This window comes from Mesoplodon densirostris, chromosome 2 (assembly GCF_025265405.1).
Source record: "Mesoplodon densirostris isolate mMesDen1 chromosome 2, mMesDen1 primary haplotype, whole genome shotgun sequence".
Lineage (NCBI taxonomy): Eukaryota > Metazoa > Chordata > Mammalia > Artiodactyla > Ziphiidae > Mesoplodon > Mesoplodon densirostris.
The window spans coordinates 116578265-116599063 of NC_082662.1; the positions used below are offsets into that span (position 1 = coordinate 116578265).

The 20799-nt window shown below is 49.8% G+C and overlaps 3 protein-coding genes across 5 annotated transcripts; 1 reads left to right on the forward strand and 2 right to left on the reverse strand.

Annotated features, from left to right (window-relative positions):
• Positions 1–1262: 1262 nt before the first annotated feature.
• Positions 1263–8475, reverse strand: ISG20L2 (interferon stimulated exonuclease gene 20 like 2). The gene is made up of 4 exons (XM_060090761.1): positions 8135–8475; positions 6668–7513; positions 4367–4567; positions 1263–3659 (listed from the first exon to the last, which is right to left on the reverse strand). The coding sequence occupies exons 2-4, from the start codon at positions 7397–7399 to the stop codon at positions 3546–3548; spliced, it is 1047 nt and encodes a 348-aa protein (XP_059946744.1). The 5' UTR covers positions 7400–7513; positions 8135–8475; the 3' UTR covers positions 1263–3545.
• On the forward strand, positions 8170–15698 carry METTL25B (methyltransferase like 25B). Of its 3 annotated transcripts, none has more exons than XM_060090759.1 (8): positions 8170–8918; positions 12023–12147; positions 12301–12493; positions 12954–13016; positions 13251–13394; positions 13857–14341; positions 14757–14941; positions 15355–15438. In XM_060090759.1, exons 1-8 carry the CDS (start codon positions 8808–8810, stop codon positions 15369–15371), a joined length of 1323 nt encoding a protein of 440 aa, XP_059946742.1. In that variant the 5' UTR covers positions 8170–8807; the 3' UTR covers positions 15372–15438. The 3 variants fall into 3 exon arrangements, with proteins under 3 accessions (XP_059946742.1, XP_059946741.1, XP_059946743.1); XM_060090758.1 differs by having other exon boundaries at positions 8171–8918; positions 15372–15698; XM_060090760.1 differs by having other exon boundaries at positions 8830–8918; positions 12386–12493; positions 15372–15698.
• Positions 15699–16035: 337 nt separating this feature from the next.
• On the reverse strand, positions 16036–19682 carry MRPL24 (mitochondrial ribosomal protein L24). Its single transcript, XM_060088283.1, has 6 exons — positions 19603–19682; positions 17270–17513; positions 17094–17189; positions 16778–16881; positions 16378–16508; positions 16036–16268 (listed from the first exon to the last, which is right to left on the reverse strand). The coding sequence occupies exons 2-6, from the start codon at positions 17450–17452 to the stop codon at positions 16132–16134; spliced, it is 651 nt and encodes a 216-aa protein (XP_059944266.1). The 5' UTR covers positions 17453–17513; positions 19603–19682; the 3' UTR covers positions 16036–16131.
• Positions 19683–20799: the final 1117 nt, after the last annotated feature.

Genomic DNA, 20799 nt, shown 5'->3' on the forward strand with positions numbered 1-20799 from the left:
AGGATATTCATAAATGCACTTGGTATATTGCATACATGGGAATTTGTGTCTCTAAACTTGGACTTGTGCTAATGTGCCTTGGGGTAAGTTCATAATTACAGTGCTGTTCACCTTTCTTATCGTCAGCTGTAACCATCTGTTAAACTAGGAATCAAATGATTCCTTTAGAGCCTTGGCTCCACCAGTGGTTCTTTTTTTTTTCTTCTGGCCACACCGTGTGACTTGTGGGATCTTAGTTCCCCGACCAGGGATTGAACCCACGACCTCGACAGTGAGAGTGCAGAGTCCAGTGGTTAACGGGACTGCGAGGGAATTCCCTCAATCAGTGGTTCTTAAGGGTAGAGAGAATGGCAGTGCTATCACCTGAAATTTCAAAATACATCCCCCCTTACCCTTCTGAGAATCACTGTTACGTGAAATTTTAAGATCAGTAATGTGTTTGGCATGATACACTTCTCACACTCTTTGCCCTTTATCATTCTCACCTGCAGAAGGGGGTCTTGGCATTAGAAAACATTATTATGCTATGAAAAGAATGCTATTGGAAGAGCATGTGTTTTGTTATACGTATGCGTATGCTCCACTCTGAAGAGCCTTAATACCCAAGGCAAAACAGGACTTGCTGATTGCTTTTTCCATAGTAATCTGCAATGGGGATTATCTGTCATCAGTTGGATGAAGCCTGGGAACAGAGGGGCAGAGAAAGAGGGGATTAAAGTACAGGGATCCCCAGGACTTCCCTGGTGGTGCAGTGGTTAAGAATCCACCTGTGAGGGCTTCCCTGGTGGCGCAGTGGTTGAGGGTCCGCCTGCCGATGCGGGGGGACACGGGTTCGTGCCCTGGTCCGGGAGGATCCCGCATGCCGCGGAGCGGCTGGGCCCGTGAGCCATGGCCACTGGGCCTGTGCGTCCGGAGCCTGTGCTCCGCAACGGGAGAGGCCACAGCAGTGAGGCCCGTGTACTGCAAAAAAAAAAAAAAAAAAAAAAAAAAAAAAAGAATACTCCTGCGAATGCAGGGGACATGGGTTCGAGCCCTGGTCCAGGAAGATCCCACATGCCACGGAGCAACTAAGCCTGTGCTCTAGATTCCACAGGCCACAGCTACTGAAGCCTGCGCGCCTAGAGCCCGTGCTCCGCAACGAGAAGCCACCCCAAAGCGAAGCCCGTGCACCACAATGAAGAGTAGCCCCCACTCGCAACAAAGACCCAACGCAGCCAAAAATAAATAAATTTATTTATTAAAAAAATAATAATAAAGTACAGGGATCCCCAGGCACCTTGCAGGGTAAGCTGGGCTCTGACCAGGAAGTGTGATAAGAGAAAAGAGTAACAAAATGTCTGCAAGGTCCTCTGGTCTCCAGGTTCTTCCTGGTGAGCTAAAGTGAGGCTGAGCTCTTCCCAATGCTGGACTGAGGGCACCTGAGTAGGGGGTGAAGTGGAGCATAAAAGCCAGTTGCTACTCACATGGATGGACCTAGAGATTATCACACTAAGTGAAATAAGCCAGAAAGAGAAAGACGAATACCATACGCTATCACTTACATGTGGAATCTAAACTATGACACAAATGAACTTATCTATGAAACAGAAACAGACTCAGAATAGAGAACAGACTTGTGGTTGCCAAGGGGAAGCGGGGTGGGGAAGGGATGGATTGGGAGTTTGGATTAGCAAATGCAAACTGTTATATATAGTATGGATAAACAACAAGGTCCTACTGTATAGCACAGGGAACTATATTCAATATCCTGCGATAAATCACAATGGAAAAGAATATGAAAAAGAATGCATATATACGTGTATAACTGAATCACTTTGCTGTACATCAGAAATTAACACAACATTGTAAATCAACTATACTTCAGTGGAATAAATTACAAAGCTGGGTACCCTAAAACTTGAACTCAAAAGAATTTTCCACATATATTCTAGTTTACTGATCACGATGTAATTAAGACTCACCTTCATTTCAATTAAGACTTGTATCCCCAGTTTTTGGTGTAGCCTTCCTAGATTACTCCCACTTAGAGGTGTGTAAGGATGCCTAGCACCTCTTTGTGAAGTGTCATGGACACTACATATGTTGGGTTCGACAGGAACCAACCTGCTCAGAGCTCAACAGCTGCCTGTGCAAGCAGATCCTGTAGTGCAGGACACAACAGCAAGACCACGTCTGGGGTCGTTTGGCTGCAGGAAATTCCCTTCTATAGGCAGCCATGACTGTGACTCTGGCCCCTGGAGCCAAACTAGCAACTCAAGAGGGCACAAGCCTTGGTGTATACATGGAGTCTGCGTTCTCTCAAGCCAGAGTGCAGTGATCCCAGACACAAGGTCAGACCTGTGATTCATCTTCCCAACATGAGGGTGTATACCACCGGGGAAGAGCTGGCAGGAGCGACCAGGCTGGCGTCATGAAGCACCCTTCCTCCCCGGCTCCATCCCTCCCGCACGTCCACTCTCTGAGTCACTCTCCTGGTCACATACCCTCTGTGTGAGGGTGTTCGCATGGCTTAGGGTGTCACTTTAGGTGTGCTCGTTGATTTGTGGTAGGGACGAGGACAAGGCAGCAGAGCACGTGGGCTACACACAAAGGCTTGATCAGTGCTTCTTGATGACTTCCAGCAAACCAGGTCCCAGTTAGTGTCATTCACACAGACCCTGGACCCCCTATCAGAACTACAGCTCTACAGGATCCTGTGACAAAGCTATTTAACGTGAAGTCATAAAGAAAACATCACACAATTGTTTTTCCTTTATAAAAATTTATCAAGGGAATAATTGGAGTTTTAGTTTTAAGAGGCTTGGTTTAGCAAAGTAAAAGACTAAACCATTAAAGCATTTTGAATTCTTCTTTAACCTACCAAGTGGGGTCTAACTTAAATAAATCCTCTATCACTTTAGGAAAGAGGCTGCTTTCCTAAATCAGAACATTTTTTTCAAGTCACACTCTCTTACCTCTACTGCCTTGTAACCCTAAGAACTAAACCTCACCAGGGATGGCTCCTCTGGAAGTCACAGTGGAAAGAACAGGTGATATCCCGACAGACTGGATGTAGACTCTGAGCCAAAAAAAGTCTGAGAGATGAACTGTGATCATACAAGTTATCACCCAGCAGGATACCTTTGGAAAGTTCAACACGGTGCTGCTAATTACTTGAGAACAAAAGGCATAAAATGAGACATATGGTCACCCTAGTGATAAGGCAGTTTGGGAAACCACACTTCCCAGTATGCCCTGCCCCTTAAAAGTCAAAAGGCTTTCCCAGGAGCAAAGCACCCTGGCACCCATGGTTAGCACCATTTAAGAGGTAAACAGCCTATAGGACTGGGTTCTGACATGGCGCCTTCCTCCTTCCATGGAACACTTAACAACACCTGAGGTGAAATTTTAATGGATATTAAGTCTGGGGTGGAGTCTCACTCTCCCCAACAACTCTAGTTTCCAAAGGTGTAGAGCTGGTAGAGCTGTCCACTGGTCCACACACCCTGTTCTCCTGGGTGTGGGGCTGCCTCTGCCTCCCCACATCACCAGTGTCCCCACTGGCACTAGTCTTTTGGGGGATTCTGGGCCAGGTGCTGTTCCCACTCAACTTCAACCAACTTGTACAGCTCCATGGTGGCCTGAGCATCTTCCACAGAGGAATGTCCACTTTTCCCAACCTGAGGGAAGGAAGAAAAGGGAGGAAGAAAAGAACATGAAACTACAAGAGACTGTTTCTTCCCTTCCCAACTGGCTCCCTCCAACCCACTGATGCTGCTGCTTCTGCAGTTAGCGGGCTACAAAGGTAGACCTCTGGTGAGGCCCTACTCCTTATCTAATTGGGGGTTCAACTCCTATGCTACTGTCTGCCTCAATCCTTTCTGTAGCAACATGTACATACCATATTGTTCTACATTCTTCTGTAGAGACAGAACAAACCAGATCATAGACAGGCCTTCTGAGTCTTCCACCTTCCCCAGTTCCTTAACTGATCTGTATATGACATGTGTCTACAGCCTCATGCCAGGCAGGCCATCCCCTCTTTGACTGCCAAACATATGAAATACGTAAGAGCCTCTTGCATCCACTACATGGTCTTTTAGACCACCACAACTACCTGCTTTCTACTTTTCTTAGTTAGGGTTTTATCCCCACTTTCAGGCTTTTTTCCTTTCCCAAGTATCCTTTGGAACACTGTGAGGTAGAGAACAGGAACAGTTAACCCTATGTAGAGATGGACCCCTTTGCCCAAACCTCTTCCCATCAGAGCATCCCACCCAGATCTCTCTACAACCAGAGGAATTTGAGGGTCAGAGCCTGGAGAAAGGCAGCAGGAGAGCCTTCAGTGTCCAAGCTAGAGGTCTGGCAGCATTTGGGAAGACGCTACCTGGATGTCCCGGCTCAGCAGCTTCTTGGTGAGATGCTTCAGAGACATGGTTGCATTCTCTGGGCAGTTGGCCTTACGGTTGAGGAGGGGGATATGGGAGGTGTCTCGGGTGAGGAACTTAGGGTGAAAATACTGAAGGGCTTTGAAGTCGTTGTGGATGGCATGCCCCACCACTATCTTCCCTGTGAGAATCTTCAAGATCTGAAACAGGCATGGGAGAAGAGGTGGTGAGGAACAGGATTCAAAGATGTAGCCCCTGCATCTTAAAAGCCCAACATGGCTGCTTAAGTCCTTCTAGGTTCTTTTCACCAATTGCCCACCTGCCTCATCCTTGAAATACCCTCTTCCACAAGTTTTCTTTCACCTGAAATCTATCTCCTCTCCCCAAGGTAAAAGTAGGTATTTTCTATGGTGTAACCCTGTTTGGATTTACATCACCAGTGGCACCTTATCTTCACATTAATTTCTACCCCAATGTGATGTTCATGTAACTACCTAGTTCAGTCCTGGCTTGATACCTGAAGTTCTTTAACCATGATCATTCTGTTGGCCTTAGACACAGGCTGGGACAAATGTTGTTAAAGATGGGCTCCAGGAAGGTAATGGAAGCCCCAAATTATATGCAAATAGATATGCATATGTTTGTCTTTTTTTTGGGGGGGGGGATCCATGGCTTTCATCAGATTCTCAAAGAGCCTACAAGCCAGAAAAGATTAAGAATTGGGAGTTCCTTGGCAGTCTAGTGGTTAGGACTCGGCACTCTCACTGCCTGGGGCCGAGGTTCGATCCCTGGTTAGGGAACTAAGATCCTGCAAGCTGTGAGGCACAGCGCCCCACCTCAAAAAAGAAAAAGATTAAGAATGATTTATAGACTAAGGCTGCAGAGGGAAGTGACCAAGTGCCCACGCTTATGCTGCTTTAACAAGAAATCAGTCCCGGCGCTTCAAAGCTCCTCCTGCTCATAACCCGAGGGTATTTACTAGCTGGTCAGGAACCTTATTCACACCATTCTTGGAACCAAATAATTTCTCACCATTTCAGAATCTTAAAGCATAAGGACATATTGCCAATGAGGATAACTAAAGAATATGTCATGAGCTCTGAAGGCCATTACCAAAATGGGGTTCCAAACAGATTGTGAACAAGAGCAACAGGCCTGGAATCAATGCCTGGCCTCCCAATGGGACCCCTTGGAAGGGAACAGACTCATCTGAATGTACCTTAGTCTCATACCCCAGCTCGGGCACTGGTTTTTATGATGAAAGCCAGATATAGTCCAATCAACTTGGTATTTAGTTGCTCCTAACTTCACCTGCAGTTTACTGACCACTAACACCTTTACTTCGCATTAATTTCAACATATAGCCTGCCTTAAAGCTAAGTGGATTTGCTGTTTCAGACCCACCCCATCTTCTGCCTCTCCCAAGCCTTTGCTCAGCTATGCCCCTGGTGCACAGGATGTTCTTCAACTCTTCAAGTTCCTTCTAAAATCCAGCTGTTCCACCTCTGATGAAATTCCTCCAACTGACTGCTCTGGTACATGAGGAATTATTGGAACAGTGTGTGTCTAGAGAAGGCAAAGAATGTGGAGCTGAAACTACAAAGTAGTGGACCAAAGGCGCCCTCTGGAGGCCTTCCAAGACCAGCAGGCTCCCTTCCCCTTCACATTTACCAGCTCACCCTCCTTTCCTGTTCATTTGTTGTGCCTCCAGTATTCAGCATAGGACTTACAGTGGCTAGGTTTGCTCAGTGAGTGAGACGAGAACCCCAACATACCAGCCCTGTGTCTTTTATCCCCTCCACTGCAGGCTACCTCTTCCAGTTATACAAATATGCCCCAGCTCCTTCCGTCAATATTCTGCCTTCTCCTACCACCAACTTTCCACATTGCCACTTCTTGCTTGGGAAGCCCTCTCCACGTCTCTATTCTCAACCCTAGACCCCACCTCTACAAGGCATTCTCAAATTGAGCCTTTTCCCCCTGGCACTCATGCCTGTTGCTCTGTCCATCACTGGCTGTTATTTCTCTAGCAGGTCCACAGTTCTCCAGATGAGGATTCCACTTGGAACCTAAAAGATCTTAACTAATAAAGTTCGTTACACCAGCTAATTGTAACTTTCCAGACTCTCACCACTCCTTATCCCAACAGAAAGCCTTCTTCATCTGCTACTCCACCCACTCCATCCCTCCCTCCCTCCACAATCCTTCGGCACCTTCCCAGGGTGATATTCTTTGCAGAAAAATGATTTGGACCTCTCCCCACCCACCCCGCTGCTACCACCATCTCCCATGCCTCTCACCTGGCTCCGAGCAATCTTGAAGGGTGTAGCATTCACCATGTGCTGCTTCCGGATACCACTCCATCTGGTCCGGTAGTCCACAATGTGGCAGGGGGGAAGGATGTACTCATCATAAAGCACATCTCCGCTGTAGTTGACAATGCTACATCGAGCCAAGGAACTGACATGCCCCTTGGGTCCTGTGCCCACCATCTCACAGTCAATTGCCACCATCTTCGTTGGCATCTTCTGGGACGCTCCAGGGTATGTATTCTCTGAATGAGCCTGGGTGGAGATCTGTGGGGCAGTCTTCTGAGGAGGGTTCTTCTGGGAGCCCTTCTTCTGGGGGCGGATTGGGAGGCTCTTAATCTTTGGTAGGGCACTCTGGAACTCCCCCAGCAAATCTACTTTAGCCACAACAGAACCAGCTTTCTGTGAAGGAGCAGGGGTCAGCCAAGGCACTGCAGCTTTCTTGTCCAGGGACTGCTCTGACCCACTGCTGGAAGCAGCAGTCTTCTTTCTTGGAAGGGGAGGGGACTTCCAAGTGCCATCCACCTTGGGAGTGTCCCCTTTCTTTGAAGGTTCTGAGTGGAACTTAGGGACCTTGCTAGGGGGCTGCTGCTTCTTATTCAGAAAGCCTTTCCGTTCCAAGAGTCGCCGCTTCTTGACAAATTTTTGGTGCTTGGCATTCCCTTCTAATGCCTTTCTGGGGGGAGGTTCGCCAAAATCCAGATTGAGGAGTAAGGTAGACATGATGACGGTGGACGGTGAGAGAACAGTTGGGAAAAACAGCTTACCAACGAGAGGATGGACAACTCATCCTCTGCTGAATCCCATAGGCCAACATCTGGAGGTTTGTAGTATACCCTGGGGAAGAAAGTGATCCTGATAACGGAGTCCATAGGCTTGGGAACCAGTAAGATAAGACCCATCTCCGTAGGACTTAAAAGAGAGAGGAAAGACATCAGAGTAACCTCTCAGATAATGTGAAATGTGAAATGATGGAAGGAGGACTTCCTTCTGAACCAGGAAGCCTGGGTTCCAGGGAAGCCCCACAATTCTCCAGCAGTATGGTATTAGGAAGGCCATTTCCCCTCTCTAGATCTCAGTCTCATTTGTAAACTGAGGGGGTTGCAGGGCCAACCAGCTGAAACTCTTGTGATCTGGAACGCCAGAATTGGTGACCTCTATCATTTGCCCACGGAAGGAACGTCTAAGTATGCTCGAAGGCAGTCACAGGTTTGGCATAGTTGACCTCTGAATTACCCAGGCATCCCCAGCGCGGGTCCCAAGGACAGAGATACAAATTCAGGCACCCATTTCCCTCATTTCCACGTGGGGGAAATCTCCACATGCAGCTCACTCAAGTCCTTCTCCTAAGAAAGGACCTTTGACAACACATATTAGCGGAGGGGAAAACCGAGGCTGGGGACAGCACACTCTGGCCGTCCACGCCACGGAGCCAGCTTCCCACGCTCACACACCTACCTCCCAGATGGGCCCCGCTAAGACCGGAAGCTCCAGGAGCCGGATGCGGAAATTGGCGCGCGTCGGCGAGGCCCGAGCCGGCAGGCTCGCGGACTGGAACAGGCCGGAGGCCGTGCCCGCGTACCCACAGCGCCCCTGCCTCCGCGAGCGAGGCCAGGGATTTCTAGTGTGTGAGAAGCGGCAGCAGCAGCGGCGGCGGCGGCGGAGGGGGCGGCGTGGGTGGGGGCGGGGGCGGGATGCGCTCCCCGGCCCCTCTAGCCCAGTGGAGGTACAATTCGAAGGTGTGGGAAGGCCGCTACAAAGCCGGAGGCCCCGGGCCTCACTTCCGGTAGAAGAGGGAAGTGTACGGGAAGGGGCGGGATCTGGAGGCGGGACCTGGAACTTGGCCCGCCCCACTCCGTGACACCTGGGCGCCGCGGCACCGCCTCCCGGTTTGCGTCCAATGCTGACAGCTTCGGGCTGTGGGACGTCGCGGCCAGTGACGTCAGGAGGGCGCCTCAAGTCTTCAACCCCAGCCTCGAATCACGAAAAGGCAGCATCTGGGACCGGATTCTGAGCGCTTTCTCCCGGTCCTGCAGAGCTGAGCCAACCCGGGTACCGGACCCGCGTGGTCCTGACCCAGGTTCCCTCCTCACTGCATTCTCCTTCCCCGCGCCACCGGCTGGGCCCCGGAATGCCGGGGGTCTCCGCCCGGGGCCTCTCTCACGAAGCGAGGATGCAGCTAGCTGTGAACCTCACCCGGGTCGTGACGCTCTACCGTTCCATCCTGGACGCCTACATCATTGTGAGGCCACAGGGTTCTGGGTGGGGTGCTCCTGGTTATGTGGGTGGCTCACTAGCCACGACAGGGGAAGAATGTAGAGAGTTAGCTTCTGATCTCTTTTCTAATATGTTTCTTCAGTCTTTTGTCTGTACAAGAAAGGGTTAAAGCTGGGGCAGCCCCCCCCTTCTTTTTCTTTCAGATGACCTAAATATTAATAGTTTTAGCATCTAGGTTGTTTTTCTAACCTTCTCAAGTCCAAAGTAATAAAACGCATGGACATTTGAGCCATGCTGCTGCAGCTACGTTAAACTCTCCCAGGAACATGTGAGGTGTTTCGAGAACACACATGTTCATTCATTCAAGCTTTGAATAAATTCCTGGCTTTGCAGTGTAATGGACAATTCCAACTTTGGAGTTGACAGACTTGGACTAGAATCCTGCCTCCCCTACTGTGTTAACCTTAGGCATTAAAAAAAACATTCCTCCTAGCCCCAGTTCCTGAGCGGTAAAATGGATCTCTTTTTGAAGGATCATTGTGAAGAATAAATGAGATGATGTATAAATGGCACCAACATCCACTGAATTGTTCAGCTCCCAAACCCAGAAGCCACCCTCTATTCAGCTCTTTTCTTCATTGATCTACGATCCAGCCCTTCAACAAGTCCTATTGGTTCAACTTCCAGAATAGATACCAAATTCACCCATTTGTCTCCATTGCCATTGCTACCACTTTAGGACAAGCCAACATCATCTCTCTCCTGGATTACTTCCTAACTGATCTCTGTGTTTGCTTGCTCTCCATACCCAGTTCTTCACAAAACAGCCAGATTAATCTTTTTTTTTTTTTTTTTTTTTTTGCGATACGCGGGCCTCTCACCGTTGTGGCCTCTCCCCCTGCGGAGCACAGGCTCCGGACGCACAGGCTCAGTGGCCATGGCTCACGGGCCCAGCCGCTCCGCGGCACGTGGGATCCTCCCGGACCGGTGCACGAACCCGTGTCCCCTGCATCGGCAGGCGGACTCTCAACCACTGCGCCACCAGGGAAGCCCCAGATTAATCTTTTAAAAATGTAAATCTCACCAGGACACTTCCTTGCTTCTTAGGTACTTTGATGAAATCGTAATTCTTTAGCATTACCTATAAAACCCTACATGATCTGTCCCCTGCTCCCTTTTAAACCCCATCACATTTCATTCTTTCCCACATTCACTGTACTACACTGGGCCTTTGCACTTACTGATCTGCCTGGAATGTTTTTCCTCCACAGAAAGGCAATTGAGTAGGGTGGTTAAGAGCAAGAACTCTAGAGTCAAATTGGTTTCAAATCCCAGGTGTGCCACTTACTAGCTTTTTGACTTAGAATACTTAATTGCTGTACTTTGGTTTCCTTATCTGTAAAATGGGGGATAAAAATAGTACTATCTCATAGGGTAATTGTGAGGATTAAATGCATTAATATACGTAAAACTTTTCAGACAGTGCCTGGCATATTATAGTATTCTGTGTTTGCTATTACCTGATTTTCTTTTTTTTTTTTTTTTTTTTTTTTTTTTTTGCGGTACGTGGGCCTCTCACTGTTTTGGCCTCTCCCGTTGCGGAGCATAGGCTCCGGACGCGCAGGCTCAGCGGCCATGGCTTACGGGCCCAGCCGCTCCGTGGCATGTGGGATCTTCCTGGCCTGGCCGGGGCACGAACCCGTGTCCACTGCATCGGCAGGCGGACTCTCAACCACTGTGCCACCAAGGAAGCCCTATTACCTGAATTTTAAAAAATTGAGATAGAATTGACATTTTAGTTTCAGGTGTATAATATAGTGATTCGTATTTGTATATATTGTGAAATGATTACAGTATGTCTAGTTAATATCCATCACCGTACATAGCTACATTTTTTTCTTGTGATGAGAACTTTTAAGATCTACTCTCAGCTACTTTCAAGTATACAATACTTTTAAGTATACAGTATTATTTACTATAGTCACTATGGTGTACATTACATCTCCATGACATTTATTTTGTAACTGGAAGTTTGTACCTTTTGACCCTCCTCACCCATTTTACCCACCCCCACCCCCTGCCTCTGGCAACCACTGCCTGAATTTTTTTTTTTTTTTTTTTGCGGTACGTGGGCCTCTCACTGTTGTGGCCTCTCCCGTTGGGGAGCACAGCCTCCAGACGCGCAGGCTCAGCGGCCATGGCTCACGGGCCCAGCCGCTCCGCGGCATGTGGGATCTTCCCAGACCAGGGCACGAACCTGTGGCCCCTGCATTGGCAGGCGGACTCCCAACCACTGCGCCACCAGGGAAGCCCTGCCTGAATTTTTTTTACATGTGCTGTTTCCTGTTCATCATTCAAGTCTCAGCTCAAGTGTCACCTTCTCAGACAAGTATTCCCTCATTACTCTATCTAAAATAGTACTCTTTCAGACTCTCCATTGTTACTGTTTCATTAGTGTTTTATTGTCTATGTGGCATTTGATGTTATCTGAAATAATTTTTTAAAATGTAAGCTCTGTAAGAGCAAGACTCTTGTCTGTCTGCTTCATTGTTTGTATCCCCTGAGCCTAGGATAGAACTTGGTGCCTAACCAAAGCTCCAGAATTGGTATTGAATAAATGAATGAATAATAATATATTCTGGCAGGGAATTCCCTGGTGGTCCAGTGGTTAGGACTCGGCGCTTTCACTGCCAAGGGCCTGGGTTCAATCCCTGGTCGGGGAACTAAGATCCCACAAACGACACAGCTCGGCCAAAAACAAACAAACAAACCCAACATTCTGACATATATAATGTCTGGCACATCTAATGGTAGGTTACTGGATGGTAACACTAATACTGGGTGTCAGTCACTGTGGTGTTGAGGATGCAGATGTGAAGCCACCATCCCTGCCCTTTAGTTGAGTGAACAGACACAAATAAGTGGGGATACTGCTAAAAGGAGAGGTGTGTCCAGAATGCAATTTGGGCTCAGAGGAAGGAGGGGGAGGCTAGAGCAGGCTTCAGAGAAGAGATGACAGCCAATGAGTAGAGGTGCCTGCTAGTTGCAGCCAGTGGCCGTGTGTTGAGTGGGGCGGGGAAGAATGGGAAGAGTAGTAGCCTGTTGATTGCTTCTCCCTTTCCCCTACAGGAATTTTTCACAGACAACCTATGGGGCACACTCCCTTGCTCATGGCAGGAAGCCCTGGATGGACTGAACCCGCCACAGCTGGCCACACTGCTGCTGGGGATGCCTGGGGAAGGGGAAGTGGCCAGGTATGGGCAAGAGGGGACCTGTGTTGGGGGACTTGGTGCTGAGCCCTGCAGGGAGCCATTGCTCAGAGTCTCACAAGGGCTTCCTGGGTTGTAAACTGGCACACTCAGGATACAATGGGACTATTCACTGGGGGCCTGGGTGGGCTATCTCAGGTACAGGTCGGTGTGGCCACTCACCCTGCTGGCCCTGAAGTCCACAGCCTATGCCCTGGCTTTTACCCGGACGCCTGGGTTTCAGACCCCCTCAGAGTTCCTGGAGAACCCCAGCCAGAGTTCCCGACTGACAGCTCCATTCCGGAAACATGTCAGGCCCAAGAAGCAGCATGAGATTCGGAGGCTGGGAGAGGTGAGGAGATGGCTGGGGTATAGGTGGTATCTGGGAGCCTGGGGACTCCTTAAGCCTATGGGTTACAAAGGTGTGGGCACCTTATATCACCTGCAGGACCAGAGGCCCTAGAAGGTCCCTTCCTTGGCAGATACACTATAATCATGTCTTCATCCTTTTGCTGGGTTGTTTGGTGGCTATATTTGAATCACTGGCTTAGTCTTGTTCTGATAACCTTCACAATCTGCTCATGGCTTCACAGCAGGGCTCTTATTCTGTGGAAGAGACTGAATCACTAGCCCGAGAGGAGCAAAGACAGTAGCCTGAGCCTGGGGTCAGCACACCCCATTTTGGTTTCCATGTCTCTTGTCTCCTCCCTCTACCCATCTTCCTCTGCCATCTTCAGCTCCTCCACCCTCATTATGGGTGTTTGCCCTGGGAGCCAACACCAATGGCAGGAGACCTTTGTTCCCTCTTTCAGTTGGTGAAGAAGCTGAGTGACCTCACAGGCTGCACCCAAGTTGTGGATGTAGGCTCAGGCCAGGTGAGCCAGACCCCTAATGTTCTGGTTTTTTGTTGTGGCGATAGAACAGCTGGAAGACAGGTTATCAGGCCACAGGCCCAGGGAGGCAGGTGCTAAGGAGTGGTAGAAGTAAGCTGGGCAGAATTTAAGCCTTCTGGAGGCCTAGGACCCAGGCGTCCAAACCACAGATAGAGAGGGGGACAGTGGAGAGGACACTGAACGGGGCTCTCTCCACCCTCCCTCTCGGGACTCCAGGGCCATCTCTCCCGCTTCATGTCCCTGGGGCTGGGGCTGATGGTGAAGAGCATTGAAGGGGACCAGAGACTGGTGGAGAGAGCCCAGCGCCTAGACCAGGAGCTCCTGCAGGCTCTGCAGAAAGAGGAGAAGAGGAACCCACAGGTAGACCAGCCCTTCCTGCAGCCAGGACCGTGAGAGCAGGGTCTGCTTGGCTGAATTGGGCACCAAGGCTAATTCCCTCTTTTAAGTTTCTCAGCTTGAGATGGCATGTCCCTATTTCTGCTACCCGTTTCCCAAGGTCCCTCCTTCACCGAAGCCTCCTCCTATCTTAAAGGCACCTTCTAGTTAAAAAGTGCTTTCCACACCAATACGTCCTTCTCACAGCCACCTGTAAAAAGTGGCCAATCAAATGAGGAAGCTCAGAGACGAAAAGACCTGCAGTTACTAATGAGAGCCCCAGAATCTATCCCATCTCCTGATTTAAAGCCCCCCTTTCTCCTCTGCCCCAGTTTCTCTCCCACCTTCCTCCTTGGGAAGGAACTCAGAGGACAGATCCATTCCCGTGGCTTGAGGTGGCACGGGGACGGGATTCCCATCTGCCTCTGTTCTGTCCTGCCTCCACAGGTGGTCCACACTGGCCCTCGCCACTGCCCCCACCATGTGGTTAGGTGGGTAGAGCCCACGGCCCTGTGTGAGGAGCTTCTGCTTCCACTGGAGAACTCGCCTCAGAGGGAGGCCCGCTTGCTGCTGACAGGCCTCCATGCCTGTGGGGATCTGAGTGTTGCCTTGCTGAGGCACTTCTCCTGCCGGCCTGAGGTGGCAGCCCTGGCCTCAGTGGGCTGCTGTTACATGAAGCTGAGCGACCCCGGTGGCTACCCACTGAGTCAGTGGGTGGCTGGGCTGCCTGGCTGTGAACTGCCCTACAGGCTACGGGAGGGGGCCTGCCACGCCCTGGAGGAATACGCTGAGCGGCTGCACAAAGCAGGCCCTGGCCTCCGAACCCACTGCTACCGGGCAGCACTGGAGACGGTCATCCGGCGTGCCCGGCCCGAGCTCCGTCGGCCAGGCGTGCAGGGGATCCCCAGGGTCCACGAGCTCAAGATTGAAGAGTGAGGCTGGGGAGTTGGGGGTGTGTGAGGAGGGGGGCATCACCTACTGGAGGTATGATTCCCCTCCCACCCTCAACTGTTTAGCATGTCCTGAAGAAAGTCTAAATGTGCTGGGAGGAGGGGAGTGATTTTGAGTTCTGTGGCAGCTTCAGACTTTCTTTAAAAGGCCGTTGTCACTCTTTTATCAAGTTTTTGAAATGCTAAAAATATGGCTAAATAATTGGACAGATTTGGCTGAAAATAAATTTTTGGATTGATTTGCTATTGGACAGACAACTCACAGCCAGAAAAACATTTAAAAATGCACCTTAGGGTGGCAAATCTATTACAGGTGGAATTGAATTAGGAATGGAGTTTGAATGGGGGAGGAGGGTTCTAAAACCAAACTGAATGCTGTCTGTGGCTGACCCCACAGATACGTGCAGCGGGGGCTACAGCGGGTGGGGCTTGACCCCCACCTGCCGCTGAATCTGGCTGCCCTTCGGGCCCACCAGGCCCAGGAGAACCGAGTGGTGGCCTTCTTCAGCCTGGCCCTGCTGCTGGCCCCGCTGGTGGAGACACTGATTCTACTGGACCGGCTGCTCTACCTTCAGGAACAGGGTGAGGGTGGCCAAAGCAGGGACCCGGGGCCAGAGGGGCTGGAGTTCTAGGGCTCTCCTTCAGGTCCCGGCCCCTGCACCTGCCAGGACTAGGTTCCTTGCTGTGGTGATTCTCAGACCGGCTGCTTCAGAGTCAGATGGGGGGAGGGGAACTTGTTAGTGCAAATTCCTACTGAATCTGCCTGTGGTGGTACCTCCCTGAGGTGCATTTTAAGCCAGCATCCCAGGCACTGAGAACCTACGGTGTGCTGCAGACTGCCTCCTCCCGAGTCAGTGTCTCAGGCACTCATGTTCCTGGTGAGAGCTGGGTCTCCTTAGACGCCCTGGAGCCTCCCCCATGGGGAAAAGGGGCTATGCCTACAGGCTAAGCAGGAAGTGGCTAAGAGTTTGTTTCATTTCTCCCCTTCTGAGTAGCCCTGCCTTTCTCCTAGGCTTCCATGCTGAGCTCCTGCCCATCTTCAGCCCCGAACTCTCTCCGAGAAACCTGGTTCTGGTGGCCACCAAAAGGCCTCTGGGTGAGACCTTCTCTGTTCTGGAGACTGAAGACGGCTGACACAGCCTGAGGAAGGTCATATCTCAGACCCCATCTGAAACTGCCAGGTACCACACTGGGTGGTGGAGTCTTCACCTCCTCAGCCAGAGAACCAGCATCCTCCGTGGAATTCTGGTTCCCTACAAACTTTCAGCTTCATACCCTTTCTCTCCCTCTGTGTGTTATGTAACATTATGCAAAAAGTTTAATTTATTAAAAAATTGAAAACCTTTACTTCACTATCATTTCTATTAAGTATAGAAAAGGACGGACATGCACCCTCCCTACCGAATCCTGCAGAGGTGCTAAATTAGGTCTCACATCCCCAATACCCACTGTCTTCCCTAACAGGTAGCACCTTGTTACTCAGAGGTCTCCATGGAGGGAAGCTGTCTCTCCCTTAGATCTCCATCCCAGAATCTGCAGGCCCTGCCCTTTGGGAGGACCACCTTAAGGCTGGCTAACTTCTATCCAGGTTTTGTCATAATATCAGGACAGATGCTCCCTCCCTCCGTCCTTGAAACAGGGGTTAGGGGTGCCAGTCTACCAAAAGACAGCAGCTGCACAGAGGACCCAAGGCTCTTTATTAGAGTCTGAAGAAGAGGTGGCCCCAACCTTCAAGTTTAAGACAAGGAGGGGAGAAGCAGCTCTCCCCAGACTCAATACCAATAGACTTTCTTATGTCTCCGAGTCTCCTGGATCCCCATCGCCTCCATCACCTCCTCCTCCAGGGTCTTTAGACTGGGCACATAGGTTTTTTCTAGAGCATCTTCCACTGATGTGTCTTTGGGGCCATCTATTGAGCCAGAGAAAAGAAGATGGGTGGGAGGGCTTCTTAACATCCCTTACTCCCACTCCCACTCCTCCCACCCCACCCCCCTTCTTGCCGCCTCACCCAGCCTCACCAATCCATGTTTCAGGGACGATGCCATCAGCTCTGGGAAATTCAGGTTTAGGGATAATTCTTCCTGATGTTGTGGAGACTCGTACCCGCTCTCCTGCCTCAGTGAATCTCCACTCCACCTCAGTGGGTTTCCTAGGGGATAGAAGAAGTGAGGCCAGCCAGGGAGTTAGTTCTCCCTCCTATGTTCCAACCCGAAAGTCAATGACTAAAAACACTAAGGTCACCATCTTGTTTCTCTGCCACCCCTACACTGGGGTTTCCTATGGGGGGGTCATGTCCATGAGATGGCCCCTCTCAATTTCCAGCACATCCAACCCACCATTCCCTTTGGATAAATATGGTCAACACCTGTGTGGACTCAGAGGGCAAGAAACCCTCTGACCAGAGCCCCATGTGCTTACCTGTCCACAGGATCCACAAGTTTGACCTGGTTGTGGAGCAAGGGTGCTTCACTGGGGATCATAGTTCCCCGGTAATCCACGGTCTTGCCAACATAGCGGTAATGCTGTCCAAAAGAGGAGGGGGCTATCAGAACCCAGGAGGTGAGAAGGGGGCTTGTCTACCACAACTCAGAGCATTCAGCCCAAGTTGAAAAGTAGAAGGTTCAGTTGTCTCACCGTCCCCTCAGCCAGTCTCTCGCCTCCCTGTGCTGCTCTTAATGGACAGGGACGGATGGCACAGGCTTCCTGAGCATCGCCATCCTCACTCTTCACTTACTGTATTCAGCCCCTCCACGACCACCCAGTTTCGCTGCCGGATCACTTGAACCACTTTGCCTTGCTTCCCAGCGTCCTTGCCTTCTAGGATCTCTACCTGTGGGAAGAGATGACCATCAGGGAGGGAGATCCTTGCCCAGGAGCACCCCGCCACCCTACCCCATCTGAGATTCTCACCCTGTCCCCACAGAACAGATGCCAGTCTTCATCAGAGATAGGTTCCACAGCCACCCGGCGCCGCCTAGTCCCTGGAGGGTTCTTCTTCTTGTCTGACAAGGAGCCTGGGCGGCTCATCCCATAGCGGTAATTGGGAGGCAGAGTGACCTTGGATGCCAAGGCCAGCAGAGCAGAGAGCCGCATGGCTGGAGGCTATGAGAAATCCCCTGGCCGGTGAAAGACCCAGAAATCTTCCTAGTCAGCTCTGGAGTAGGACAGAAAGAAGGGGGCAAAGAAACAAGGGAAGCAACATTTTCTTAAGCACTTACTTCATGGCTCAATGGACTTGATCTTAATGAATCCTCACAAGATACTATCTTTGCTTTACAGATGACGATAGAGACTCAGAGAAGTTAAGTGACTTGTCAATGGTCATAAGGCTACCATGTGGGAGAATCAGCATTCAAAGCCACATATATCTGACTTCAAAGTCCAAAAATTCATTGAGGCCAGGGATCATGTTATCTAGATCACCCTTGAATCCAGCAGATCCCAGTAGGTCTTGGCATGTAGTAGGTACTCAATAAAAAGTTATTTAATAAATGCACCAACAGCAAGATGGAAAGAAAACAAGTAATGGACAAAACACTGGCGTAAAGCCAAAAAGCAGGCAGTTATAAGGTAAAACAAACAGGTGGCAGAGTTAAAAACTGGGATTAAAATGTCCCGACAAAATGTCCAATTCCTAATCTCAATCAGGAAATAACCACTTCTCCGTAAGATAGTTTCTTTTCTAAAGGAAAAGGACCCAGAGCCAGACTCTAGGATTATAGGGTCCTACATTTCCAAACTAAGTATGTACTCTAAGCCTCCCAATTTTGGATAATGGACTAAACCAATGGGGCGGTGAGACAACTGAGGGCAAAAATAATAAGTGCTTCAGTTTGCTGAGCACTTGCTACCTTCCAGTTACCATGCTAAGTGCTTTGCTGTCTCATCTCATTTAAGCCCAAGGACAACTGATGAAGGAGGTACCATTAACCTTGTTTCATAGCTAAGAATAAAGCCTAACTTCAAAGCACAATTAAAGTGCACTCTAATGACATTAAAAGCTCTGGACTGGGAACCAGACGACCTGGGTTCTAGTCCCCGCTCCACCATCAACTTATTCTGTGACCCTAGGCAACTTGACTTATGAGCTTCAGTTTCATCAGCCATAAAACTTTACAGGGTTGTTTCTGTCATTTGAGTTATTTTTAACATTTTAACAAAGCAAGGTACAGAATCATGTGGATAGTATTATCCTTTTTTGGGTAAATTAAAAAAATATATATTCTATCACAGACATAAATATTTACAAGAAGGCAACAGGGAACAAATAAAGTACTTGTTTTGGAGATGAGGAAGTCTGGGAGGGCTATTACTTTCTATCTTGTTCCTTTCCATAACGTTTGCATTTTCTAACCACGTACCTTTAAAATAATACATCAACTGGTTTATCTGATATCAGGTCATTTTTCTTCTCTATACTTCTCAATATGGAAAAGACCTAATATTATTTTTAATTAATGCTGGATGAATGTTAAGGGCCTTGGTGTTCCCATTCAGAATCAAAAAATGCTTAGGGAGCACTACTATGTGACAGGTCTAATGCGGGAACTTCACTATTCCCAGCATTTGATCTTCACACTGCTCTCCGCGGGAGGTTGACAGGAGACGAGAAAACCAAGGTCCTGAGAGCTGGTGACTTGCCCTAGTTCATATGACTTGATAGAAGCAGAATTCTCTGGCGGCCCAGTGGTTAAGACTCTGCGCTTCCACTGAAGGACTGTAGGGGGCACGGGTTCCAACCCTGGTGGGGGAACTAAGATTCCGCAGACCGCGCAGAGCGGCCAAAAAAAAAAAAAAAAAAAAAAAAAAATCTTAAGACCCGAGACTCCTGCGTGATTGCTGCAAGACGTCCCTTAACCTCAGCTATTGAAGATCTGAAGCTCTGGGAGGAGATCCCAGAAGCCAGCCCCCTAGATGTTTTCCTTTTTTCCCTCCAAACCCTGGAGAGGCTGGTGCCCTTCCGCAGTGGAGCTTTCATGGCGCGCTCTGGGGCGCCGTGCTAGGTAGTGAGGTAGAGCGTCTGCTCCCTCAGACCCCGGCTCCAAAGGCCCCGCCGGCCCCATCTTAGGTACGGGTGATGTCCATCCCCCAGCAGTCTTCAGCAACCACCCGCTCCGAGCTTCCGAAGCAGGGAGACCCCGGACGAGGCGACTGAGCCATGCCAGGATAAAGGAAGGCTCTTCCCGCTCCCGCTACCGGACCAGCCCAGAGCTGCTAAAACCTCCGGGCCACGCAGTTCTCACCTCCGCTTCCCGTTGAGCCCCGGAGCCTCCGCCAGTCCCTTCTGCACGTGAGACCTAAGCCCCGCCCCACCGCGTCCCCCGGCTTTCTGGGAAAAGTAGTCTAATGGTACAATGGATGCGCAACAACGATAATCTAGCCTCTCTGCATGCTGGGAGTTGTAGTCCGCTGCTGCAAAGCAAGCGAGAAACAGGAAATTTGGCCTTGTAGGAAATCAAGGAAGCCTAAGAGCACCGTGAAGCACGTCGGGAGTTGAAGGCAAAGCGGAATATGCTATCGCGCCTGGCACATTCCTGCACGTGCTCTGCGTGGAGGCCGCTGGGAATTGTAGTTACTAGAGACGACGGCTCCATTTTCTAGGTGATTGCGGCTTCTTCAAAGCAGAGGGCCTCCCTTTCTAGTGAGGCTACAGTCAATACTCTGCCCGCCCGCCCTCTGCTGGAGGGAGCCAAGGCAGATGAAGAAAGTGTCATAGGCTTTCTAAACTAAGGGATGAAACGTGGGCTCTTCGGATGCCAGTCGATGATCTAGTCACAAAATGTCAGACTGAAAGAAACCTCAGAGAGGATCTAATCCAGCCATTCCACTTAATTCAGGAGTATTGGGAGGATTCCATGCTATCAACCTCCCCGACCCTCATCACGTTATCAGTAGCGGGCATCCCTGGCTTTGCCCTTGAGGGTCAAAGTTGTTTCTACAACCAGCCCCAACACCCTAACTTCCCTGGCCATCGTGAGCTGTGACTGATACTGTCACCTCTCACAACCTACTTCTTCTTTTAATATTTATTTATTTATTTTGGCTGCACCGTGTCTCAGTTGCAGCACGTGGGATCTTCGTTGAGGCATGCGGAGTTCCTAGTTGTGGCATGCCTGCGGGATCTAGTTCCCTGACCAGGGATCGAACCCAGGTCCCCTGCATTGGGAGCAGGGAGTCTTTCCCATTGGACCATCAGGGAAGTCCCACACCCTACTTCTTGTGCGAACTTTTAAAAAAACTTTCCCAGGTGCTTATGGGGGAAACTGTGTTAAACAGTGGCTGGGCAGAAGTAGAATACTGGGCACAGTATTCTGTGACTTTGCCCTCATGTAGAATTTTAGATATCTCTAACAGACTGAGAATGGAGAAGGCTGGCACACTTTACCTCAATCTGAAAAGTGGATTTGGAAATCATTTGCATTCCCTTTCCCATTCCCCTG